Here is a 21,273-nt window from a genome sequence, read left to right on the forward strand (position 1 = left end):
AGATTTTACATAAAAAACTGATCATTGTAAGCACCCCTGCCAGTGGTAAATGGTTTGTCTCATCCCTATAACTGCTACATCTGCAGGACAGCTTGTTCTTTTAAAAAAAAACTCTGGCTGGATCACCAGAGGGAACTAAAAGGAAAAAAAAAATAAATAAAAAATAAAAAAATAAAAAAAAGGGAATGCAGCCGTCAGATCCAAGAATCGGTAAGCTGCAATAAATGAAAGGTTTGCTTTAAGGATGCAGTGAAGAATAGAGAGCTACAGTCATTTGTGTCTTCTATATTCTGGGTAATCTGCGCTCTTCTTTTAGTGTTTTCCTTGTAAGCACACGATCACTACACCAAAACCGATTGGCTCCTTGTGTTGCTTCTCCCTCCCTCAGTCTGAGCTCTGCTGTGCAAGGACAGCAACCACGTACAGTACTTACACGGCTTGTTTCTAAAGAAATATATTTTAATAATGGAACACCGAATACAGAGTTGTGTTATTTTGGGTCTTTTATATCTGCCAGGAACTCAGCTCCTTTGTAGGAAGTGAAGACACTGAGATAAGTCCAACTAGGTGCATGGCACCTCCTGGACTTCTCTCCATTATTTACATTTGGCTGGTTTATACTACTGGAAGACAGACAATCCTTCTGATCTCTGCATCTTCAACAGTAGAGTCACTGCAGCTGCTATGCCCGCCCCTTCCCTCCTTCTGCCCAGTCACAGAAGTCTTGGTATTGTGTGAACATATTCACAAAATACCAAGGCTTCTGTGAACGGGCAACAGGATAGCAGAGTCACTGCAGCTGCTATGCCTGTCCCTGTCTAGTGCCCATTCACAGAACCCCCTTGCATTTTTTGAATATGTTCACATAACAAAACCTCTGATTGGGCAGGTGGAGTGGGGAAGGGCAGGTATAGCAGCTGCAGCGACTCTCCTCTGTTGCACATTCACAGAAGCCTTTGTATAATATGTTCACATAATACCAAGACTTCTGTGATTGGGCAGGATGGGGATGGGCAGGCATAGCAGCTGCAGAGACTCTACTCTCCTCTGTTGCCCATTCACAGAAGCCTTTGTATTTTGCAAATATGTTCACATAATACCAAGACTTCTGTGATTGGGCAGGAGGAGTAGGGGAGGGGTGGGCATAGCAGCTGCAGCGACTCCTCTGTTGCACATTCACAGAAGCCTTTGTATAATATGTTCACATAATACCAAGACTTCTGTGATTGGGCAGGATGGGGATGGGCGGGCATAGCAGCTGCAGAGACTCTACTCTTCTCTGTTGCCCATTCACAGAAGCCTTTGTATTTTGAAAATATGTTCACATAATACCAAGACTTCTGTGATTGGGCAGGGGCACAGGTGGTCGGCCGCTCAGCATGCGCACAGAGAATGTTTTGCACCCACTGAATGAATGCTAAGCGATCTCTGACTGGACGAGGCGGAGGGCGTCCGGATGTATGGAGGGGTTGGATAAGAAAGGTATGACCCCCGTTACCTGATGTCCATGTAGTGTATACAATAAACGTCCTTCCAATAAGTCCAGGATCTTCAGGGTGGAGTCATTAGAGGAGGTGATGAGATAATTACCGGAGGGGTGGAAGGAGAGCGAGTTCACCACCCCGCTGTGCACTGCAAGACAAGAGAGCCATAAGAGTGATCCCCCTGTGCTACCCCAACACTCCCTCCTCCTGCCTGTGATGACAGCAATCCCCAATATTGAATTGTGAAAAAAACATTTTTCTGGAAATAATGTCAAAGTGTTCGGAGATAAAATGGAGAAGAGTTAATGCCATCTGTATCCATTTTGGCTGGATTTCCCCTCACTTCCTGTGTGGTCACAGGGACAGGAAGTGAGGGGAAAACTGCCAATAGGGACACAAAAAAAAAAAAAAAAAAAAGGGATTTTGGTCTTACCGTAAAATCCTTTTCTCTGAGGTTCACTGACAGACACAGCTTCAAGTCTTTAGACCATTGGGGCTTATGCTGCTCTCTCTTCAGGAGTAGGACTAGGCAGAAAATTTTGGCCACGCCCCTGAGGCAGTCCCATTACTTACTGGTGTAGGACTCCAGTTTGTAACAAAAAGTGTCAGAAGACCTAAAACTCAACCCCAACAGAGAGGTGGGTGCTGTGTCCATCAGTAAACCTCAAAAAAAAGGATTTTACGGTAATACAAAAAAAAAAATCCAGTTTTCGATCGTTCACTGATGGACGCAGCTTCAAAGGATTTAGACCATTGGGATGTCCCAAAGCTGTGTCAATATGAGGGGTGGGAAAAACACAGTAAGAGATACATTTACCCAACAAGGCTAAACACAGCCAACCAGAAAAACTGGAGCTCACCACCAAGAATAAATCCCACCCAAGAGGCGGGAGCCTCTGCAACCACAGCCTGCAAAAACTTTGCGGCTGAACGCCGCATCCGAAGATGCAAGTACATCCACCTTATAAAACATTGTGAAAGTGTGTACAGACGAACACGTAGCCCCCTTGCACCCCTGACCCCTGATGCTGGAAGACCCAGGAGGCACCAAGCGCCCTCGTAGAATGCGCTTTAAAACAGGGAAAGGAGAACCCTGACCCTTAATAGATGGAGGACTGCACCACCGTCTGCCTGATCCACTTGGAAATAGTCGCAGCAGATGCGGCCTGCCCCCTTACGAGGTCCATCCGTAAGAACAAAGAATCCGATTTTAGAAATAGTTCAGTCACCGCCAGGTACACCGGAATTTCCTGTACCACATCTAAGGAATGTAATTTCCTTAGGATGTTTCCGCTTAGGACATAAAGGACGGCAACACAATATCTTCATTCAAATGAAACCCCCGAGACAACCTTAGGAAGGAACGCCTGACAGGGTCACAACACCACTTTGTCCCTATGATTCACCAGGTAAGGCAACCGACAGGACAACGCAGCCAACTCCGACACCCTACGTGCGGATGTAATAGCGACTAAGAAGGCCACCTTCTGCCAGAGTGAGCAGAGGAAGTTCTAATACTTTCAAAGGGAGGCTTTTGAAGCACTGATAGTACCAAATTGAGGTCCCACGGAGGCACCAGGGATCTCATGGCGAACTCCCTGCACAAAAGTCTGAACCAAGGACTTTGCCGCCAACGGACTTTGGAAAAATATAGCCAAAAGCGGAAATTTGGCCCTTAATGGTGCCGAGAGCCACACACTGGTCTACGCCCAGTTGTAGAAACTCCAACAGGCGAGACACCGAAAAAGAATGGGGAGAACCCCCACCCCCGAGACTCACACCAAGTAATGAAACGCCTTCCAAACTCGATGATAAATATTCCTGGAGGTAGATTCCCTAGCTTTTAACAGCGTAGGACTCACCAACTAAGCCAGCACTGTCCTTCAGCACCTGGCTTTCAATTGCAAGGCCGTTAAAGCCAGCGACTGTGAAGCAGGATGGAAGATTGGTCCCTGAGACAGAAGATCTTCCCTGGGAGGAAGTTTCCAAGGGGCATCTGCTACCAGCATTAACAGGCCTGCATACCAAGAAAGGTGAGGCCAGTCTGTTGCCACCAGAATGACTGGAATCCCTTCTACCTCGATTATGCGTAGCAGTCTCGACAGAAGTTGTATTGGAGGAAAGGCAGAAATCAGACGATACGGACCCTAAAGGGGCAACCAGGGCATCTGCAGCGTCGGCCAGAGGATCCCGAGACCTTGACACAAACCTCTGCACCTTCCTGTTGAGACAGGAGGCCAGTAGTTTAACATCGGTGGTCCCCCACTGAAGGAACAATTGATGAAACACCTTCGGGTGAAGAGACCATTCTCCCTGATTCAACATCTCAAAACTGAGATAGTCCGCTTGCCAATCCTCCACCCCCAGAATGTGCACAGCAGAGAGGGCCGCAACATATAGTTCTACCCACCTCAAGATATCGGCCATTTTCCGGCCGCCAGGGCACTCTTTGTGCCCCCTTGATTATTGACATATGCCACAGCCATAGCATTGTCCAATTGTATCTGCACAGTGCGTCCCTGCAGACGATCCATCTATTGAGACAGAATGTCTGATCATCCAAAGTTCCTCTCGAGTCCAAACACCTTGGGCCCAGTACAGTCCCAAGACACCTCTCCCCATCCGGACAGACTGCCATCCGTAGTGATCACAGTCCAATACCGGGGTAGAAAGGATTTTCCCAGACGAACGGCCGGGGAACGAAGCCACCATAGCAGAGACTTCCTCCAACCCCAACTCAGCAGGATCAAATTGTCCAAAGACAGTGGATCCTTGTTCCATTTGGTCAGAATCAACCTTTGCGCAGTTCCATACCAGACCTCTGCAAATGGAACCGCCTCGAAGGTGGAAACCATCAGACCCAGCACTTGCGTGCAAGTCTTGAGCGATGACCAACGGTTGGACAACAGCAGCCGAACAGCATCCTGTAGCTTCAGAGGTGTCGCCTGAGGAAGAAACACCCGGGCTGACGCCGAGTCCAGCGTCAGACCCAAGTAGACCAGCTTGGTGGGCGGAGTCAGAGCGAATTTCTGAAAATTCGGCATCCAGCTTTACTCCTGTAGAGTTTGTACAGTTATGTCCAAGTCAGCCTCTAGAGCCGAGGAAGACTCTGCGCGCAGCAGATTGTCCAGGTAACCCAGTACCGCAATCCCCTTCTGTTGTAGCAAGGCCAGAACTGGGGCCACGGCAAAACAAAAAAACGCTGATGCCCAACATATATTTGAATATGAAGGTAAGCATCCTTGAGACTGATAGAAGCCAGAAGATCCCTTTGATGAAGGAAAGCTACTACGTGCGAATGGACTCCATCCGAAATTTCTGAACCTGCACAAAGTGGTTCAGAACCTTAAGATCCAAGATCGGACGAACCTTGCCTTCCTTCCTGGGGACTGTAAACAGATTTGAATAAAATCCTTGAAAACATTCCGACTCTGGAACCGGCACAACTCCTTGTGCTAACATGTCCTGCACTGCCCCGCAGAGGCCCTGTAGACGCTCGTGAGACACAAATTGGAAGGAAAGAACCTTGCCGGAGGCAAGGAACGAAACTCGATCTTGTAACCAAACAGAATCAGCTTGTGGACCCATCTGTCCTGAATGAGCAAAGTCCACGGATCCAGAAAAAGGCGAAGACGTCCCCCCCACCCCTGAAGCGGGTAAGGGCGCCTCTTCAGGCTGGTGAAGGCTTGTCTGCAGAACCAGAAGTGCCGGCTTTGGACTTACAATTCCAGGGTCTCTTGGAGCCTTCCGCAAAGTTACGGGTGGATCTCGAACTCTTTTCCTGCGATCAAGACGGACGAAAGGGCTGCTTGTGAGCCGAGAAGAAAGGACCACGTTTAGGAGGTTCCTTGCCCTTAGCAACCTGAGGAAGTAATGTACTCTTACCTCCTGTAAGACCCGTAAGAATGATCTCTTCCATAGAGACCCCGAAAAAACGGTCACCTACAAACAGTAGATCAGTCAGCACCCTTTTAGAAGCCTGGTTGGCGGACCAGTACTTCAACCATATCATGCGGCAAAGAATCACCGCCGTCACAGATACTCTGCCAGCCAAGGGGGCCGCATCCAAAGATGCATCACAAATGTACTGTAAGCCCTGGATCAGCTGATCCGCCAGCTCAGGAGGGTGTTGACCCCCTTCCAGATCCTGGTGTAAAATCTTAGCCCATTCCGTTAAGGTCTGAGATACCAAGGTGATAGCAAAACACCAGTCTCAAAATTGAACCAGCCACGTTGAAAAAAAAGGTACCGAACCAGAGCCTCAGCTCTCTTGTCCACGGGATCCTTAAAGGATGGAGGATTCGCCACTGGCAAAAGTGTGGCCTTATTTAGCCTGGAAACCTGAGAGTCCACCGATGGTGGAACAGACGTCAGTTTCTTCAGAAGAGACTCCTCAAAAGGGATATCTCCTAGCGAAACGCTTAGGTATTCCATCTGTACGTTTTGGGGAATCCCACTGACTAGTGACAATCTTGTCAAAATTGGCAGGAAAGTCCTTAGTCACCTTGGAAGATTTGCGGGTGCCAAACTGCGCCAGCGTCGCCAACTCAGCCTCCGCTGAGTCTTCCAACTTCAAACCGCACTGACACAATTAGGGCCTCCACCAGTGCTTTTTCATGCGCGGCTCCTAGCCCACCACAGTCCACCCGGGAAACAAAGGACTCCATGACCGCAATCAGTGCATCAATGGAGGGCTGGGACCCCGAGGGACCTGCTGCATCCTAGAGGGGGTCAGGTGGGGGAACATGCTTTTGAGACTCCATAAAAAGGTAAAGGGGGAACCCACCAGCAAAACCCATCTAGCACCGCTAGGGGACTCACCCACCTAAGGCACCGCACCTGTATCACCACAAGGGCACCTGAAAGCAGAGCACCCAATAACCTACAGTAGAGAGTAACCCCACTAGATTAGCACAGTCTGCACCAGAAATAGCCTGAATCCGTGTGCGGCGTTCAGGGGAAAAAGGAAACCCAGCACCAGGGGGAAAAGGAGAAGCCCCCACAGCCATATTTGCCCCAGCCAAAGGCTCCATTGTCATGGCCGCCGCTCCTTATGCATGTTGGACCAACCAAAAATGGCCGCTGGCCATAGAGAATCACACAGGCCCAAAACATAGTCCCCAGCCACAGCAAATGGAGGGGAGCCTGCAGGCCTGACCGTCACAGGAGGGGGTGCACGCGTCTGCCCCAAACCACATCCAGGGGGAAATGTACTCCCCATAAACAGAACTCAGACGAGCACCACTCCAGACAGAACCTTCCTCACTACCGAAATCAGAGGGAGGTCGGCCAGGAGAAACGCTGCGACTCCAGCCAAGACCCGATCAGATGCGACTTCGGGAAGTGTTTGAATGAAGAAATGTCATCAGCACTCCAAGGATTTCTCAGAAGGGTCCACAGCTTTATTGTCACACGGTACAGATACGGCAACGTTCCCGAGCCACGCAGAGCCCCTTCGTCAAGCACATGCGGCCTTTAACTCACAGGGCAGCCCCCATCAAGTGGGGCTATTTTGTGGCCGACCCAGCGTGGAGCTCTGGCCTGCAGACTGGGGGGGGTGGACCACTGGATCTAACTAACCAGCCCGTCGCCCCGTCTGGCAGTTGATTGTAGACCTCACAGGAAAATAAATAAAATCAAAACATTTTAAAAAGAAAAAATGGCCACAACCAAAAATCCCAGCAGGGAGCTCGGTCCTTACTTCTGATTAGGCAGAAAAAATACTGAAGGCCTATGGTAGAGGGGGGGGGGGGTATGTATACCAGCTAGGACCGCCCATAAGCGCAGCCAAGTCTTTTTTTCTGCCTAGTGTCCTACTCCTGTAGGGGGCGATATAACCCCACGGTTCTGAATTTGGAACTCTGTGTCTGTCAATAAACGAAAGATAAAAATACCTTTACAATAATTTTAAAGTATAAAAGTAATGTAAAAAAATAAAAAAAAAATACAATGTATATACTGCCTGGGATCAGACAGCGCCCGGTTCCTCAGGCGGTGAGTATTGTATACCTTGGTAGTGTTGGAGGAGTTTGTTCATTCGAATATCCCAAACCTTCACTGTGTTATCAGTTGCAGCTGCAGCAATACAGGTCCCGCTGGGGTGAAAGTCCACATAGTTCACAAACCTGCAAGAAAAAGGAGGAGAACAATAATACAGGGGAGGAAAAACAACATACTGAAGATATCCGGCCCAATCACATTCCCTTATCACATGTATCCCCCCCCCCCCCCCAAAAAATAAAGGAAGTAACATATGACATTTATACCCTTATGGACAAATCCTTTAAAAGGAGTCTGTGGCTAGGATGTGGACATTCAGAGATTTAAATATTCCTAACAAAAACTAGATAAGTTTAAAAAAAAAAAAAAAAAAAAGAAGGGGGCCCTCACTTACCTCTGTAGGTGCAGGCACCGTGGAGCAATTCATTGTCAAAGTTCACAATAGAAGCAAATAAATCACCCAAGTCCTTCCCTCAGCAACACAGGTCCCTCTAGCTTCCTGTACCCCCCCCCCCCCACCTAGCAGTGAGTAAGCAGCAACTCGACAGCTCTCCTCACCCCGCTACCCCCTACCAGCAGTGTCCCAGCAGCTCTATGCAGGAAAGGATGGATGAAAGGTTCTTAGATTGCTGCAATCACAAATCAAAAGTGAGCAGCTGATGAGAGGTTCATTGTCCGGCTGTACATACACTAATACTTTAGTTTTGCTGCCCTTGAATGTTGGAAAATTGAAGCAAACGCCAACAATGCCTCGTAAAGCGTCCTCAGTGTGAGCGACTCACCCGGCCTGCTCACAGAAGGAGTGGATACATTCTCTGCTGGTCTTGTCCCACAGCTTTATGGTTTTATCATCGCTGGCCGACACGATGAGTCTTCCGTCCGGGGAAAATCTGTACAGGAAGAGATGAATGAGATCCGGAACCTTCAGCGGGTAAAGTATTGAACACTTCAACATTTTTCTATTAACATGAAATTTTCCACACGTTAGTAACCACCCATGGAATCCATACATACAGAGACACCAAATCAGAAATGAAGCTCTGTGTAATAAAATGGAATGACACAGAGAAAAGGTACTGAACACATGAAGAAAGGGAGGTGCAAAAAGGCATGGAAAGCCAAGGCACCAGCTGAAATCTATCAGTAATTAGAAAGAAATCCCGCCCCTTGTCAGTTTTATATTAATATCATCTGGTTCAAGCGTAACTCCACTTTTGTTGAGAAAAAAAAAAAAAAAAAACATTCCCCTCTGGGTGATCTCTGTACATTGCAGGGATTATAACAAATTTTGTTGCAGATTCCTTCCTTTTGTTATTCTGAAGAAATCATTGTTCGTTCCTCTGTGCTGAGTGAGTCTAATGGGAGTGGTTTCATAATTATCTATCAGCTGCGGCAGCTGCAGAGCACTAATGAGGAAATCTGCTGCATGCCTTTAGACGTGTTCCTATTGGGAGGATCTCACCAAAAATGACATTTGTGTTGCAAGGGATGCCAGAAATCTGACTTGTATCTTAGTGCAGACTGGAAAATTGGTGAGCCAATCACACCAGCAGGAAGTGATGTTTCTGGGGGTGTGGTCAGTATACATTCTGTGTACAGAACGCCCCAAGGCGGCCATATTGTATTGCATTTTCAGAATGGGAGTGGTTTCATAATTATCTATCAGCTGCTTCACCTGTGGGGCTCTAATGAGGAAATCTGCTGGGCCTGCGTCCCTTTAGACGTGTTCCTATTGGGAGGATCTCACGAAAAATGACATTTGTGACTTAGTGCTGACTGGAAAATTGGTGAGCCAATCACACAAGCGAGAAATTAGGTTTCTGGGGGTGTGGTCAGTATACATTCTGTGTACAGAACACCTCCAGGCGGCCATATTGTATTGCATTTTCAGAATGGGAGTGGTTTTTTATAACTATCTATCAGCTGTGGCAGCTGCAGGGCTCTAATGAGGAAATCTGCTGGGCCTGCGTCCCTTTAAATGTGTTCCTATTGGGAGGATCTCACCAAAAATGACATTTGTGTTGCAGGGGATGCCAGAAATCTGACTTGTATCTTAGTGCAGACTTGTGGGAAAATTGGTGAGCCAATCACACAAGCAGGAAATTATGTTTCTGGGGGTGTGGTCAGTATACATTCTGTGTACAGAACAGCTCCAGGCAGCCATATTGTATTGCATTTTCAGAATGGGAGTGGTTTCATAATTATCAGCTGCTTCACCTGTGGGGCTCTAATGAGGAAATCTGCTGGGCCTGCGTCCCTTTAGACGTGTTCCTATTGGGAGGATCTCACCTAAAATGGCATTTGTGTTGCAGGGGATGCCAGAAATCTGACTTGTATCTTAGTGGAAAATTGGTGAGCCAATCACACAAGCAGGAAATGCTGTTTCTGGGGGTGTGGTCAGTATACATTCTGTGTACAGATCAGCTCCAGGCGGCCATATTGTTTTGTTTTTTCGGAAAATTACAACAGCTGCAGATTGAAAAGGAAAGGTAATTTTTATTAACATTCAATTACAATATGATTTGTGTCACAATTGTATACGCTATATTGTTTTTTCTTTATTTGCTATTCCCCCCCCCCACGAAAGTAGAGTTACCCTTTCAGTCTCAACTGATGGCCTATAAAAAGGTATCTCATTACCAAGGTGTCACACAGGAGACATCTCACGATGGGTAAAAGCAAGGCGCTCCCTCAAGACCATTGCAACCTTGTTGAAAACATACTGATTGGTTACAGAAGGATTTCTAAACTTGGGAATGTTCCAGTGAGCACTGTTGGGGCCATAATCCAGAAATAGAAGCATCATTTTAGCATAAACCGGCCAACACCAGGTGCTCCTCACAAGTTTTCTGGCAGAGGAGTGATCAGAACTATTAGAAGAGTTATCCAAGAGCCAAGGAGCACTTGTGGAGACTTTCAGAAAGACCTGGGATTAGCAGGTATAACAATAAGTAATGCGGTCACCCGCCATGGCCTGTAGGCACACTCACCACGCAAGGCTCCATTGCTGAGGAAAAAGCATGTTGAAGCTCGTTTAAAGTTTGCTGCACGTCATTTAGACAAGCCTGTGAAATACTCTGAGAATATACAATGCCTTGAAAAAGTATTCACACCCCCTGAAATTCTCCACATTTTCTCATGTTACAATCAAAAACGTAAATGTATTTTATTGGGATTTTATGTGATAGACCGACACAAAGTGGCCATAATTGTGAAGTGGAAGGAAAAATGATAAATGATACAAATAAATCTGTGAAAAGTGTGGCTGCATTTGTATTCACCCCCCGCAGTCAATACTTTGTAGAAGCGCCTTTCCCTGCAATTACAGCTGCAAGTCTTTTTGGGGATGTCTCTACCAGCTTTGCACATCTAGAGAGGACATTTCTGCCCATTCTTCTCTGCAGAATATCTCATCTCTGTCAGATTGGATGGAGAGCGTCTGTGAACAGCAATTTTCAAGTCTTGCCACAGATTCTCAATGTGATTTAGGTCTGGACTGTGACTGGGACATTCTAACACATGAAACCATTCCATTGTAGCTCTGGCTGGAGGTTTCGGGCCGTTGTCCTGCTGGAAGGTGAACCTCCGCCCCAGTCTCAAGTCTTTTCTTCTAAGATTGTCCTGTATTTGGCTCCATCCATCTTCCCATCAACTCTGACCAGCTTCCCTGTCCCTGTTGAAGAAAAGCATCCCCACACCATGATGCTGCCACCACCATGTTTCACAGTGGGGATGGTGTGTTCAGGGTGATGTGCAGTGTTAGTTTTCCCCCACACATAGCGTTTTACTTTTAGGCCACAAAGTGTAATTTTGGTCTCCTCTGAGCAGAGCTCCTTCTTCCACATGTTTGCTGTGTCCCCCACATGGCTTCTCCCAAACTGCAAACAGGACTTCTTATGGCTTTCTTCCACCAATGGCTTTCTTCTTCTCACTCTTCCATAAAGGGCAGATTTGTGGAGCGCACGACTAATAGTTGTCCTGTGGACAGATTCTCCCACCTGAGCTGTGGATCTCTGCAGCTCCTCCAGAGTTCCCATGGGCCTCTTGGCTGCTTCTCTGATGAATGCTTTCCTTGCCCGGCTGGTCAGTTTGGGTGGACGGCCATGTCTTGGTAGGGGCCCGGCCGGTCAGTTTAGGTGGACGGCCATGTCTTGGTAGGGGCCCGGCCGGTCAGTTTAGGTGGACGGCCATGTCTTGGTAGGGGCCCAGCCGGTCAGTTTAGGTGGACGGCCATGTCTTGGTAGGGGCCCGGCCGGTCAGTTTAGGTGGACGGCCATGTCTTGGTAGGGTTGCAGTTGTGCCATACTCTTTCCATTTTCCCATGATGGATTGATCAGCGCTCCGTGAGATGGTCAAAGCTTGGGAGATTTTTTTTATAACCTAACCCTGCTTTACACTTCTCCACAACTTTATCCCTGACCTGTCTGGTGTGCTCCTTGGCCTTCATGTTGCTGTTTGTTCACTGCGGTTCTCTAACAAACCTCTGAGGGCTTCACAGAACAGCTGTATTTATACTGAGATTAAATGACACACAGGTGGACTCGATTTACTAATTGGGTGACTTCTGAAGGCAATTGGTTCCACTAGATGTTAGTTAGGGGTATCAGAGTAAAGGGGGCTGAATACAAATGCTCCCCCCCCCCCACACTTTTCACAGATTTATTTGTATAATTTTCCTTCCACTTCACAATTATGTGTCACTTTGTGTCGGTCTATCGCATAAAATCCATTTATGTTTTTGGGTGTAACGTGACAAAATGTGGAACATTTCAAGGGGTATGAATACTTTTTCAAGGCTCTGTATTCTTGTCAGAGGAGACCAAAATTGAACTCTTTGAATGCTATAATACACATCATGTTTGGAGGTCACATGGCACATCACCCCCAAAACAACCCCCATACCAACAGTGAGGTTTGGAGGTGGGAACATCAAGGTGTGGGCGGGGCTGTTTTTCAGCGTACGGTACTGGCAAACTTCATATCATTGAAGGAAGGATGAGAAAATAAAAAAAATAAATAAAGCAGCCGCCATCTACCAGGATGATGAAGATGAAACGAGGACGGACATTTCAGCAAGACAATCATCCCAAACAAAGCCAAGGAAACTCTCCATTGGGTTCAAAGAAAGAAAAATTGGATTTTTGACTTACCGTAAAATCCATTTCTCTGATGTTCATTGACGGACACAGCACCAGGTCATCGTAACCATTGGGTTATACTGCCCCCTACAGGAGTCAGACACTAGGCAGAAAAAAAAGTGACTATGCCTATGGGCAGTCCCAGGGGGTGTACGCCCTCTCCATGCTATAGGTACCCAGTTTTGTTACAAGCTGTGTTAGAAGAATTCCACCGAGGGGTGAGTGCTGTGTCCTGCAATGAACATCAGAGAAATGGACCTCTAAACAGCAGCCTGAAAAAACCTTGCAGCCAAAAGGAAATCACCTGCAGATGCCAAACACATCCACTTTATAGAACTTTGTACAAATGTGCACCGACGACCAGGGGGCTGCCTTGCAAACCTGCAGCAGAATGCACCTTGACAGGGAAAGGAGGAACCTGGGGGCAGAAAGGGAGGAAGGAACCTGGGGGCAGACAGGGAGGAAGGAACCTGGGGGCACAAAGGGAGGAAGGAACCTGGGGGCACAAAGGGAGGAAGGAACCTGGGGGCACAAAGGAGGGGAGGAACCTGGGGGCACAAAGGAGGGGAGGAACCTGGGGCACAAAGGAGGGGAGGAACCTGGGGCACAAAGGATGGGAGGAACCTGGGGCACAAAGGAGGGGAGGAACCTGGGGCAGAAAGGAGGAACCTGTGTGATGCCGAGTGATAAAATTACCTTCTCTGAGAAGACACCGACCCCAGGAACCCTTCACTACCTACTGCCAGATTTTAAATAGTTGCCTGCTCACTCTGAGGGCTTCTTTACACTATTGGTTGAGGAGCAGTAAAACCCTGCGGTTGAGCTGCATTTTTACTAACACAACAACTCCCCCTTTAGCTGCAGAGGCGGCAGCGGGTGGGAGTACGCATGCCATAGTATAAGTAATACCCCATTGCTTTCGGCAGGTATAGTGCCCGCTGAGTGCAACCCATTCAAGTGAATCGGGTCACTCTGCAAGAGTAATGCACATGGCTGTAAAGCACTAGTGCAGGGTCGGGGGTGGGAGTCGAGGGGTTAAAGCCTCCTCACCACCTATCTTGAAGTGCAATCTGTACATGGATCACTCTTCATACATCAAAGCACGTGTGAACGAGTCCTAATGGGGACTCTCTGGGTACACCAGAGCTTTCTTTTCACCTGTGCCGTTCTCTTGGTTACAGACCCCCCCATCCCCCGACCCTCTACACCTCCCCCTTCTACTACCTCTATTCTCTTTGTTTCTTCACATCCAACGTATTTAAAGTGGGATATAAAAAAAAAAAAAAAAACACACACACACAGGTTATACTTACCTGCTCTGTAATGGTTTAGCACAGAACACCCTGAATCCTCCTCCCCCCACCCGTCATCACTCCTGACCCCTCCCTCCTGCCAACTGCCCCCACAGAAAGCAGCTTGCAATGGGGGGCACCCAAGCAGACGCACTCCCAAGCCATTGTTGTGTGTGTCCATTCACACACAGAGCTGCAACTTGGCCCCGCCCCCTCTATCTCCTCATTGGCAGAAGCAGGAGCCAATGGCTACCGCTGCTGTCTCATGTCTCAGCCAATGAGGAGGGAGAGTCCCTGGAGAGTGCACATTGGTGGATCATGATGGGACTCGGGTAAGTATTGGGGGGGGGGGGGGGGCTGCTGCACACAGGTTTTTTTACCTTCATGCATAGAATAGAATGGAATAAAGGTAAGCAACCTGGAGCCTTTACCATTTTAAAAAGGAGCCTATTTTTGATTTCTATTGGGTCTTATTGTGCAAATACACGCCACACCCCCCTCCGTCCTATAAAAGGTGCCTGCTGGATCTCTCTATGCATAAATGTTACATGACGCAGCCCAGGAACGCAGAGGCTGTACAGGATGTGGGGGGATGGGATAGTAGAGGATGATGGTGCTCCGGGTGCAGGGACCACTCACCTAGCACAGCGCACCCAGTTGATATGCTGGTTCAGAGAGAAAAGGAACTTCTGCCGGTGAACCGTCCACACTTTCACCGTCTTATCATCGGACGCCGTGACCAGAGACTGCCCATCGCCAGAGAAGCTGACACTTCGCACCGTGCCGGTGTGAGCCTTAAACACGGTGGATTCCCCTTTTCTGCAACAAAAAACAGAAATCTCATCATTTCTATACCGTGTATGGGGGGGGGGGGGTCTATAGGGAGGATTAAATAGAACAGAACAGCTCTACATATCCCCAAGTGAGGACAAAAAGGTCATCAAACCATCCCCCTCCCTCCTATGTTCTACCGCACCCCCCCCCCCACACCTATATCATACTGCACCCCCTCCTATATTCTACCGAACACTCCCCCTCCCTCCCCTCTTATATTCTCCAGCACACCCCCCCCCATATTATACAACGCAGTTTCCCTGCTTTTTATTTTTTTTTTAAACTCTCAGCTCTTTTATAAAATCATAGTCAGGCAACATAAAAAACACAGTAATATTTATTATGGCAAAGATCAGGGCGCTGGTATGGGGCATGGCGGCCGCAATCAGGGCGCTGGTATGGGGCATGGCGGCCGCAATCAGGGCGCTGGTATGATGGCCGCAATCAGGGCGCTGGCATGACGGCCGCAATCAGGGCGCTGGCATGACGGCCGCAATCAGGGCGCTGGCATGACGGCCGCAATCAGGGCGCTGGCATGACGGCCGCAATCAGGGCACTGGCATGGGGCATGGCGGCCGCAATCAGGGCACTGGCATGGCCTAGGGGGTCATCAGGACACTGGTATGGGATATGGCAGTGATCAGGGCACTGGTATAGCCTAGGGTGTGATCAGGACACTGGTATGGGGTATGGTGGTGATCAGGATGCTGGTATTGCATCGGGCAGTGGTCTCCAAACTGTGGCCCTGGGGCCAGATGCGGCCCTTTGCTTGCCTTTATCCAGCCCTTGGATTGCTATTCCTCCCACTGACACCAATGATGGGGCATTATTCCTCCCACTAAGGATGTGGCATTGTTTACTCCCGCTGACACCAGGACATTTTCTACTCCCACTGGCTACATTCTGTCCCCCTAAAGTTTAAAAGGACAGTAAATTGGTCCTTTGCTTAAAAAGTTTGGAGACCCCTGGCATAGGGGATGATCAGAATGCTTGTATAGGGTACGGCGGTGATCATGGTACTGGTATAGGGTACGGCGGTGATCATGGTACTGGTATAGGGTACGGCAGTGATCATGGTACTGGTATAGGGTACGGCAGTGATCATGGTACTGGTATAGGGTATGGTGGTGATCATGGTACTGGTATAGGGTACGGCGGTGATCATGGTACTGGTATAGGGTACGGCGGTGATCATGGTACTGGTATAGGGTACGGCGGTGATCATGGTACTGGTATAGGGTACGGCGGTGATCATGGTACTGGTATAGGGTACGGCGGTGATCATGGTACTGGTATAGGGTATGGCGGTGATCATGGTACTGGTATAGGGTACGGCGGTGATCAGGACATTGGTATTGTGTAGGACAGTGTTTTTGTTAACACTTGGACAGGTGACAGGGCTGGCTGCCTTTTTTAGTACATTATGGGGGTCAGTGACCAGGAACACTGGGGCAAGTTGGCAATGGCATTTATGAGTTTACATGTAGTGTGACCGGCTGATGTACACTCACAGGCTGTAGCATCGGTTCCCTTTGCTCTCACAGTGAGAACCGATCTTACTTTCAGTTTCTGTTTACTATAATTGCTGTAAATGGAGACCGCAATCACATTGTAAAACAACTTCCTATCACCTGGACACAACGGTAATGTGATCCGCTGTCCCCGAGTGACATACCGACCACTGGGCTCCTGGGTGCGCGCTCTGTGAGCCACGCAGGAGTCGCCAACGTGAGGTGACGTACGGGTACGTTACCTGCATCGGCGCTGCATCCCGTCCGCTGGTTATAGGCAATGGGCGGACGGGAAGTAGTTAAGCTTTATAACTGAATTGCAATATGCCTGTTTTTAGAATATCTGTAGTTCTGATATATAATATGCATTTTATTTATCTGGTAAGGTTTAACCACTTTACCACCAGAGGATTTTGCTGTCTTACGTCCAGGCCACTTTTTGCGATTCGGCGCTGTGCGACTTTAACTGACAATTGCGCGGTCATGCAACGCCGTACCCAAACTAAATTTACGTCCTTTTTCCCCACAAACAGAGCTTTCTTTTGGTGGTATTTGATCACCTGTGCGATTTTTACTTTTTGCGCTATGAACAAAAAAAGAGCATTTATTTTAAAAAAACAACAATATTTTTGACATTTTTTTTATATGAAATTCCCCCCAAAAAAATGTAAAAATCAAATTTTTTTAAAATTTTTGGCCAATTTGTTTTCTGCTACATATGTTTGGTAAAAAAAAAAAAAAAACACAATAAGCGTATTTTGATTGGTTTGCGCAAAAGTTATTGCGTTTACTAACTACGGGAAAGGTTTCTGTCATTTTTGGTGTTTTTTTTTTTTTTTAAACGCGTAATGGCGGCGATCTGCGATTTTTTTTGCGGGACTGCGACATTGCGGCGGACAGATCGGACCCTTGACTGACATCTCTACTCACATGCTGGGGACCCAGAGGCGGACGGTTTTATCTCTGGATGCTGAAGCGAGAAGATGCCCGGAGGGTGAGAATTCCACGGACAGGACGGCGTCTTTGTGGCCGACGAAGCGATACGCTCTCATCTGAGGCTTCATGTTCCACACCATCACACAGGAGTCCATGGAGCCGCTGGCTGCGACCGGGAGAAAACAACAATTACTGAGCAATCCAATGTAAGATGAGTGACACCGACAGCTGAGCGATGGAAGAACTCCACGTATGGCAAAGTTCCAGCTCTGTATACCTGAGGGATCCCTCTAGAAGCTGGAAGTGTGAGCAGCCAAGGCACACCTTCCTCTGACTGCCAGGGTCACCAGGATAGGAGGAGGATTTGGTACGGCTCAACATTCTCCTTCCTGGAGGGGAAGCTGCACCTGAGGACCTGCAGTGCAAGGATCTCCCTGCCTCATCCATTCTGTGCTTCTTACCCCTCTATCATTACCCCACCAGTCATCAGGGGGGCAGCTCTGACATGAGGTAGCAATGTTCTGCCTCTACCAAGATGGCCGCCTCCACACATACACAGTGCAGAAATAGGCATTGTAAGGCAGTAATGGGGAAAAGATCAGCTGCAGGGGGACCACAGACAATACTGTGGATTACTAGAGCAGTGTAAGAGCGGCTGAGGCACTGCACCCCCTGACAGTTAGTACAGCAATGACATCACCGAATGCTGCTCTTACACTGCAGATCTACAGCTATGAGGCAATAGAACAGGAGTGCCTAGGCACAATCCTATACTAAGAAGGACCTGGACTGTGAAAGCTTTGCAAGCAAGCAAAGGGCGAAGAACTAGTAGTTACCGGTATTGTCTGTGGTCTCCCAGCAGCTGATTTTTCCCCATTACTGCCTTACCATGCCTTGTTCTGCATTGTGTCTCTGTGGAGGCGGCCATATTGGTAGATGCAGGACATTGCTACCTCATGTCAGAGCTGCCCCCCCTTGATCAGTGCTAGTCTTGTGACTAGAGGGGTAATGATAGAGGTGGAAGAAAGACAGACCCACAGAATGGATGAGGCAGGGAGATCCTTGCACTGCAGGTCCTCAGGTGCAGCTTCCCCTCCAGCAAGGAGAACGGGGATCAGTACAGTAATGACATCACCAAATGTCACTCAAATCTGGTGAGACCGATTCCTGTTCTCCTTGCTGGAGGGGGAAGCTGCACCTGAGGACCTGCAGTGCAAGGATCTCCCTGCCTCATCCATTCTGTGGGTCTGTGCTTCCTCCACCCCCCTCCAGTCCAGTTATGCTCCTGAAGAAGCGGCATCGCGAAACATGTTGAGCTAACACTCCATTATACCACCGTATAGCATCACGGCCACACCGATATCCCCCGAGGATTTCTGGTATTTATCACTATTCCCGTAGGGGATTTGGCTACATGACCAAAGCTGCTATTCGGGTCTATGGCTTTTATATTATCTTCATGTAACTACTGCTAATTTCTTCCTCTTTTTTAAATTTTATGTCCTTTTTTTGTATGAATACATTTTGATACTTTTTATATATGTGCCTACAAAGTCCATATTTTCACATTTGGTGATGTCATTACTGTACTGATCCCCGTTCTCCTTGCTGGAGGGGAAGCTGCACCTGAGGACCTGCAGTGCAAGGATCTCCCTGCCTCATCCATTCTGTGGGTCTGTGCTTCCTCCACCTTTATTATTACCCTTCCAGTCACAAACAAGACCAGCAGTGATCAAAGGGGGGGGGGCAGCTCTGACATGAGGTTGCAAAGCCCTGCTCCTCTACCAAGATGGCCGCCTCCATGCAGTGCATGGTAAGTCAGTGACGGGGAGAGGAGGAAGATCAGCTGCAGGGGACCCTCAGATAATACCGGAGAGGAGTCCTCTTCCCTCTGCTCAGCTTCCACAGACAGCTCCTCTTTATATCGTCATGTAGCAGTTAGAGGGCACAGAGGGATCTCAGCGCCCCCCCCCCTCCTCCCCATTCACAGCACAGCAGAGTTTTAGGTTATCCTGGGAATGTCCCCCCCCCCTCAGTGTGAAGACCATGCCCCCCCTTCATGTTGAAGACCCCCCCCCCCCTCACTCACCGAGCTGCTTCATGTTGGGGTTGAAGTCCAGGCTGGTGACGGTGTCTCTGTGGCCCTTGAAGTGGCGCTCCAGGGAAGGATCGTCCTGAGAGAAGAAGAAACACACAGGGGTCAGTGACAACTCATACACAGAACCATCGTCCAGGGGGGATGAAGAGTCACACCCATCACTCTGAATTCCCCCCATTCCTGGTATATAAACCCAACCTCTACTTCCAGAAATAAAAAGATGGAGGGGGGGGGGGGGAGTAGGTGGAGGGAAAGAAGGAAGGAAGAGGAAGGGGGGGCGTGAAGATTTCTGCTGACTTCCTGTTGTGTCTCTGAGACAGGAAGTGAAAGGACATTTTCCAGATGGGGAAACCTGTTCTGGTGACAACTAGCTGAAAGGGGATGTCCTCAGACAAGGAAGGAGAGAGGAGTTAGCAGAGGGGGGGGAGGAAGGAGGGGGCGTGGTCTGTGTGAGGGGAGACGGGAATTTTAGTAAATGAAGGTAACAAATCACAGTCCTGAATAATGTGACGGTGTGGGCGGAGCCTCGCTCAGCTGTGCTGAATTCAGATCATTATTCATACAGAAGAGGGATCTCCCCCCCCCTGCTGTTCAGGTTAGGGAGGATGGGTTGGAATTTGGTAGGAGATCATTCTATACCCCCCCCCCCATTACAGATCTATAGCACAGAGCTCACTCCGGAAATGTGATCCATCCAATGACTGCAGACAGATGACTCTGAACCTTCCCTGCATTGCCGGTCCTACTCAGTGCTGTGCGTATGTGAGGGGACTAAAGGACGCTACGGGGGGGGGGGGGGGGGGGACAATACAGCAAGGGGGGTGATGTGAATGGGGGCAGGGGATAGTACTGTGGGGGGCAGAGAACACTACTATGGGGGGGGGGGGTGATGTGTGGGGGGCAGAGGACACTACTGTAGGGGACAGGGGTGCTATCAGGTGTCACCAGAACAGGAAAGGAGAGGAAACCTTCCTCCGGGGACACCTGTTCTGCTGCCTGAGAGGAAGTTCCTTCACTTCCTGTTGTGTCTCTGAGACAGGAAGTGGGGGGAAATCTCCCATGGGGACACCTGTGTAAGAGGGAAATTCCCTTTTATTTAAGAGAGATTTCCTTACTTCCTGCTGTGTCTCTCGGGCAGGAAGTGAAGGGAAATCTCCCCAATGGGGACAACTTAGAAATGTCCTTCATTTGTGGGAGCTTTCCTCTCTCTTGGGGGACACAGGTCGGAGGTGTAGAGGAGAGAAGGAAGAAGTCCCCGGAACCCCGATGGAAGGTTTGTGTGCGGCTCCCCCCTCCCATCCCCCTCACCGGCCGCTCCATCCCGCTCAGCTCCTCCGCGTCTCCTCCACCAAACCGAATGCCCGGGTCTCCTTCTCCTCCCCGCCCCTCCGCTCCTAGCCACTTAGAAATCGCGCCTCTTTCACCGCCTCTATCCTGATTGGCCAACGGAGGGGTGAAAGGCGGAGCCAACGATTTCTCAGGGCTAGAGAAGAGTTGCTAGGAGACGGGAAGCGGTGGGGAACGTCATATCCGGTTATCATGGCAGCCATGATGAATAGGGCGGGAGCGGGGTGACGTCATCTCACACAAACACCTCCCGACCACAGCGGAAACGTTCTTCATAGCCCCACCCCTCATTTCACACTGGCACCTCCCCCTCCACTCCGCTCTCCGCCCACCTGACCACAGAGCTCCGCCCTCTCCTCTCACACTGTGCTCTCCCCTGGGGGCGCTGTTGATTCTCACGGAACGCTGCATTACATACAGTGCCGTGCGCCGGAAGTGACGAGGGGTAGGTAATTCTCACACCGGAAATACAGGCTGTATGGGAGCTCCCAGCCTGACAGTGTATGGATCCAGGCTTGCAGTACCTCTTCTCTCCATTAGTAGCCGCTGTAAAGAAGAGGAAGTTGGCGGGACGTTTCCTCCTCATCAGCTTCTGAATATCTATTGCTGTGCACGTGGGGGGAGGGGCTCCCT

The 21,273-nt window shown here is 49.0% G+C and overlaps 1 protein-coding gene across 1 annotated transcript in view; it reads right to left on the reverse strand.

Annotated features, from left to right (window-relative positions):
* The window catches only part of POC1A (POC1 centriolar protein A), a gene marked incomplete at its 3' end in the record, with an annotated part of 30,658 nt that extends 10,011 nt beyond the window's left edge, over window positions 1-20,647 (reverse strand). The window contains exons 1-7 of the mRNA XM_082265697.1: window positions 20,602-20,647; window positions 19,285-19,369; window positions 17,190-17,361; window positions 14,554-14,733; window positions 8,267-8,374; window positions 7,494-7,609; window positions 1,499-1,632 (exon numbers count right to left, since the gene is read on the reverse strand). Coding sequence (XP_082121823.1) covers window positions 1,499-1,632; window positions 7,494-7,609; window positions 8,267-8,374; window positions 14,554-14,733; window positions 17,190-17,361; window positions 19,285-19,369; window positions 20,602-20,613 — 807 coding nt within the window. The 5' untranslated portion in view covers window positions 20,614-20,647. The remainder of the gene's footprint in view (window positions 1-1,498; window positions 1,633-7,493; window positions 7,610-8,266; window positions 8,375-14,553; window positions 14,734-17,189; window positions 17,362-19,284; window positions 19,370-20,601) is intronic.
* Between the last annotated feature and the right edge of the window lie 626 nt (window positions 20,648-21,273).

Source organism: Pelophylax lessonae, assembly GCF_965119305.1.
Source record: "Pelophylax lessonae genome assembly, chromosome: 8".
Classification (NCBI taxonomy): domain Eukaryota; kingdom Metazoa; phylum Chordata; class Amphibia; order Anura; family Ranidae; genus Pelophylax; species Pelophylax lessonae.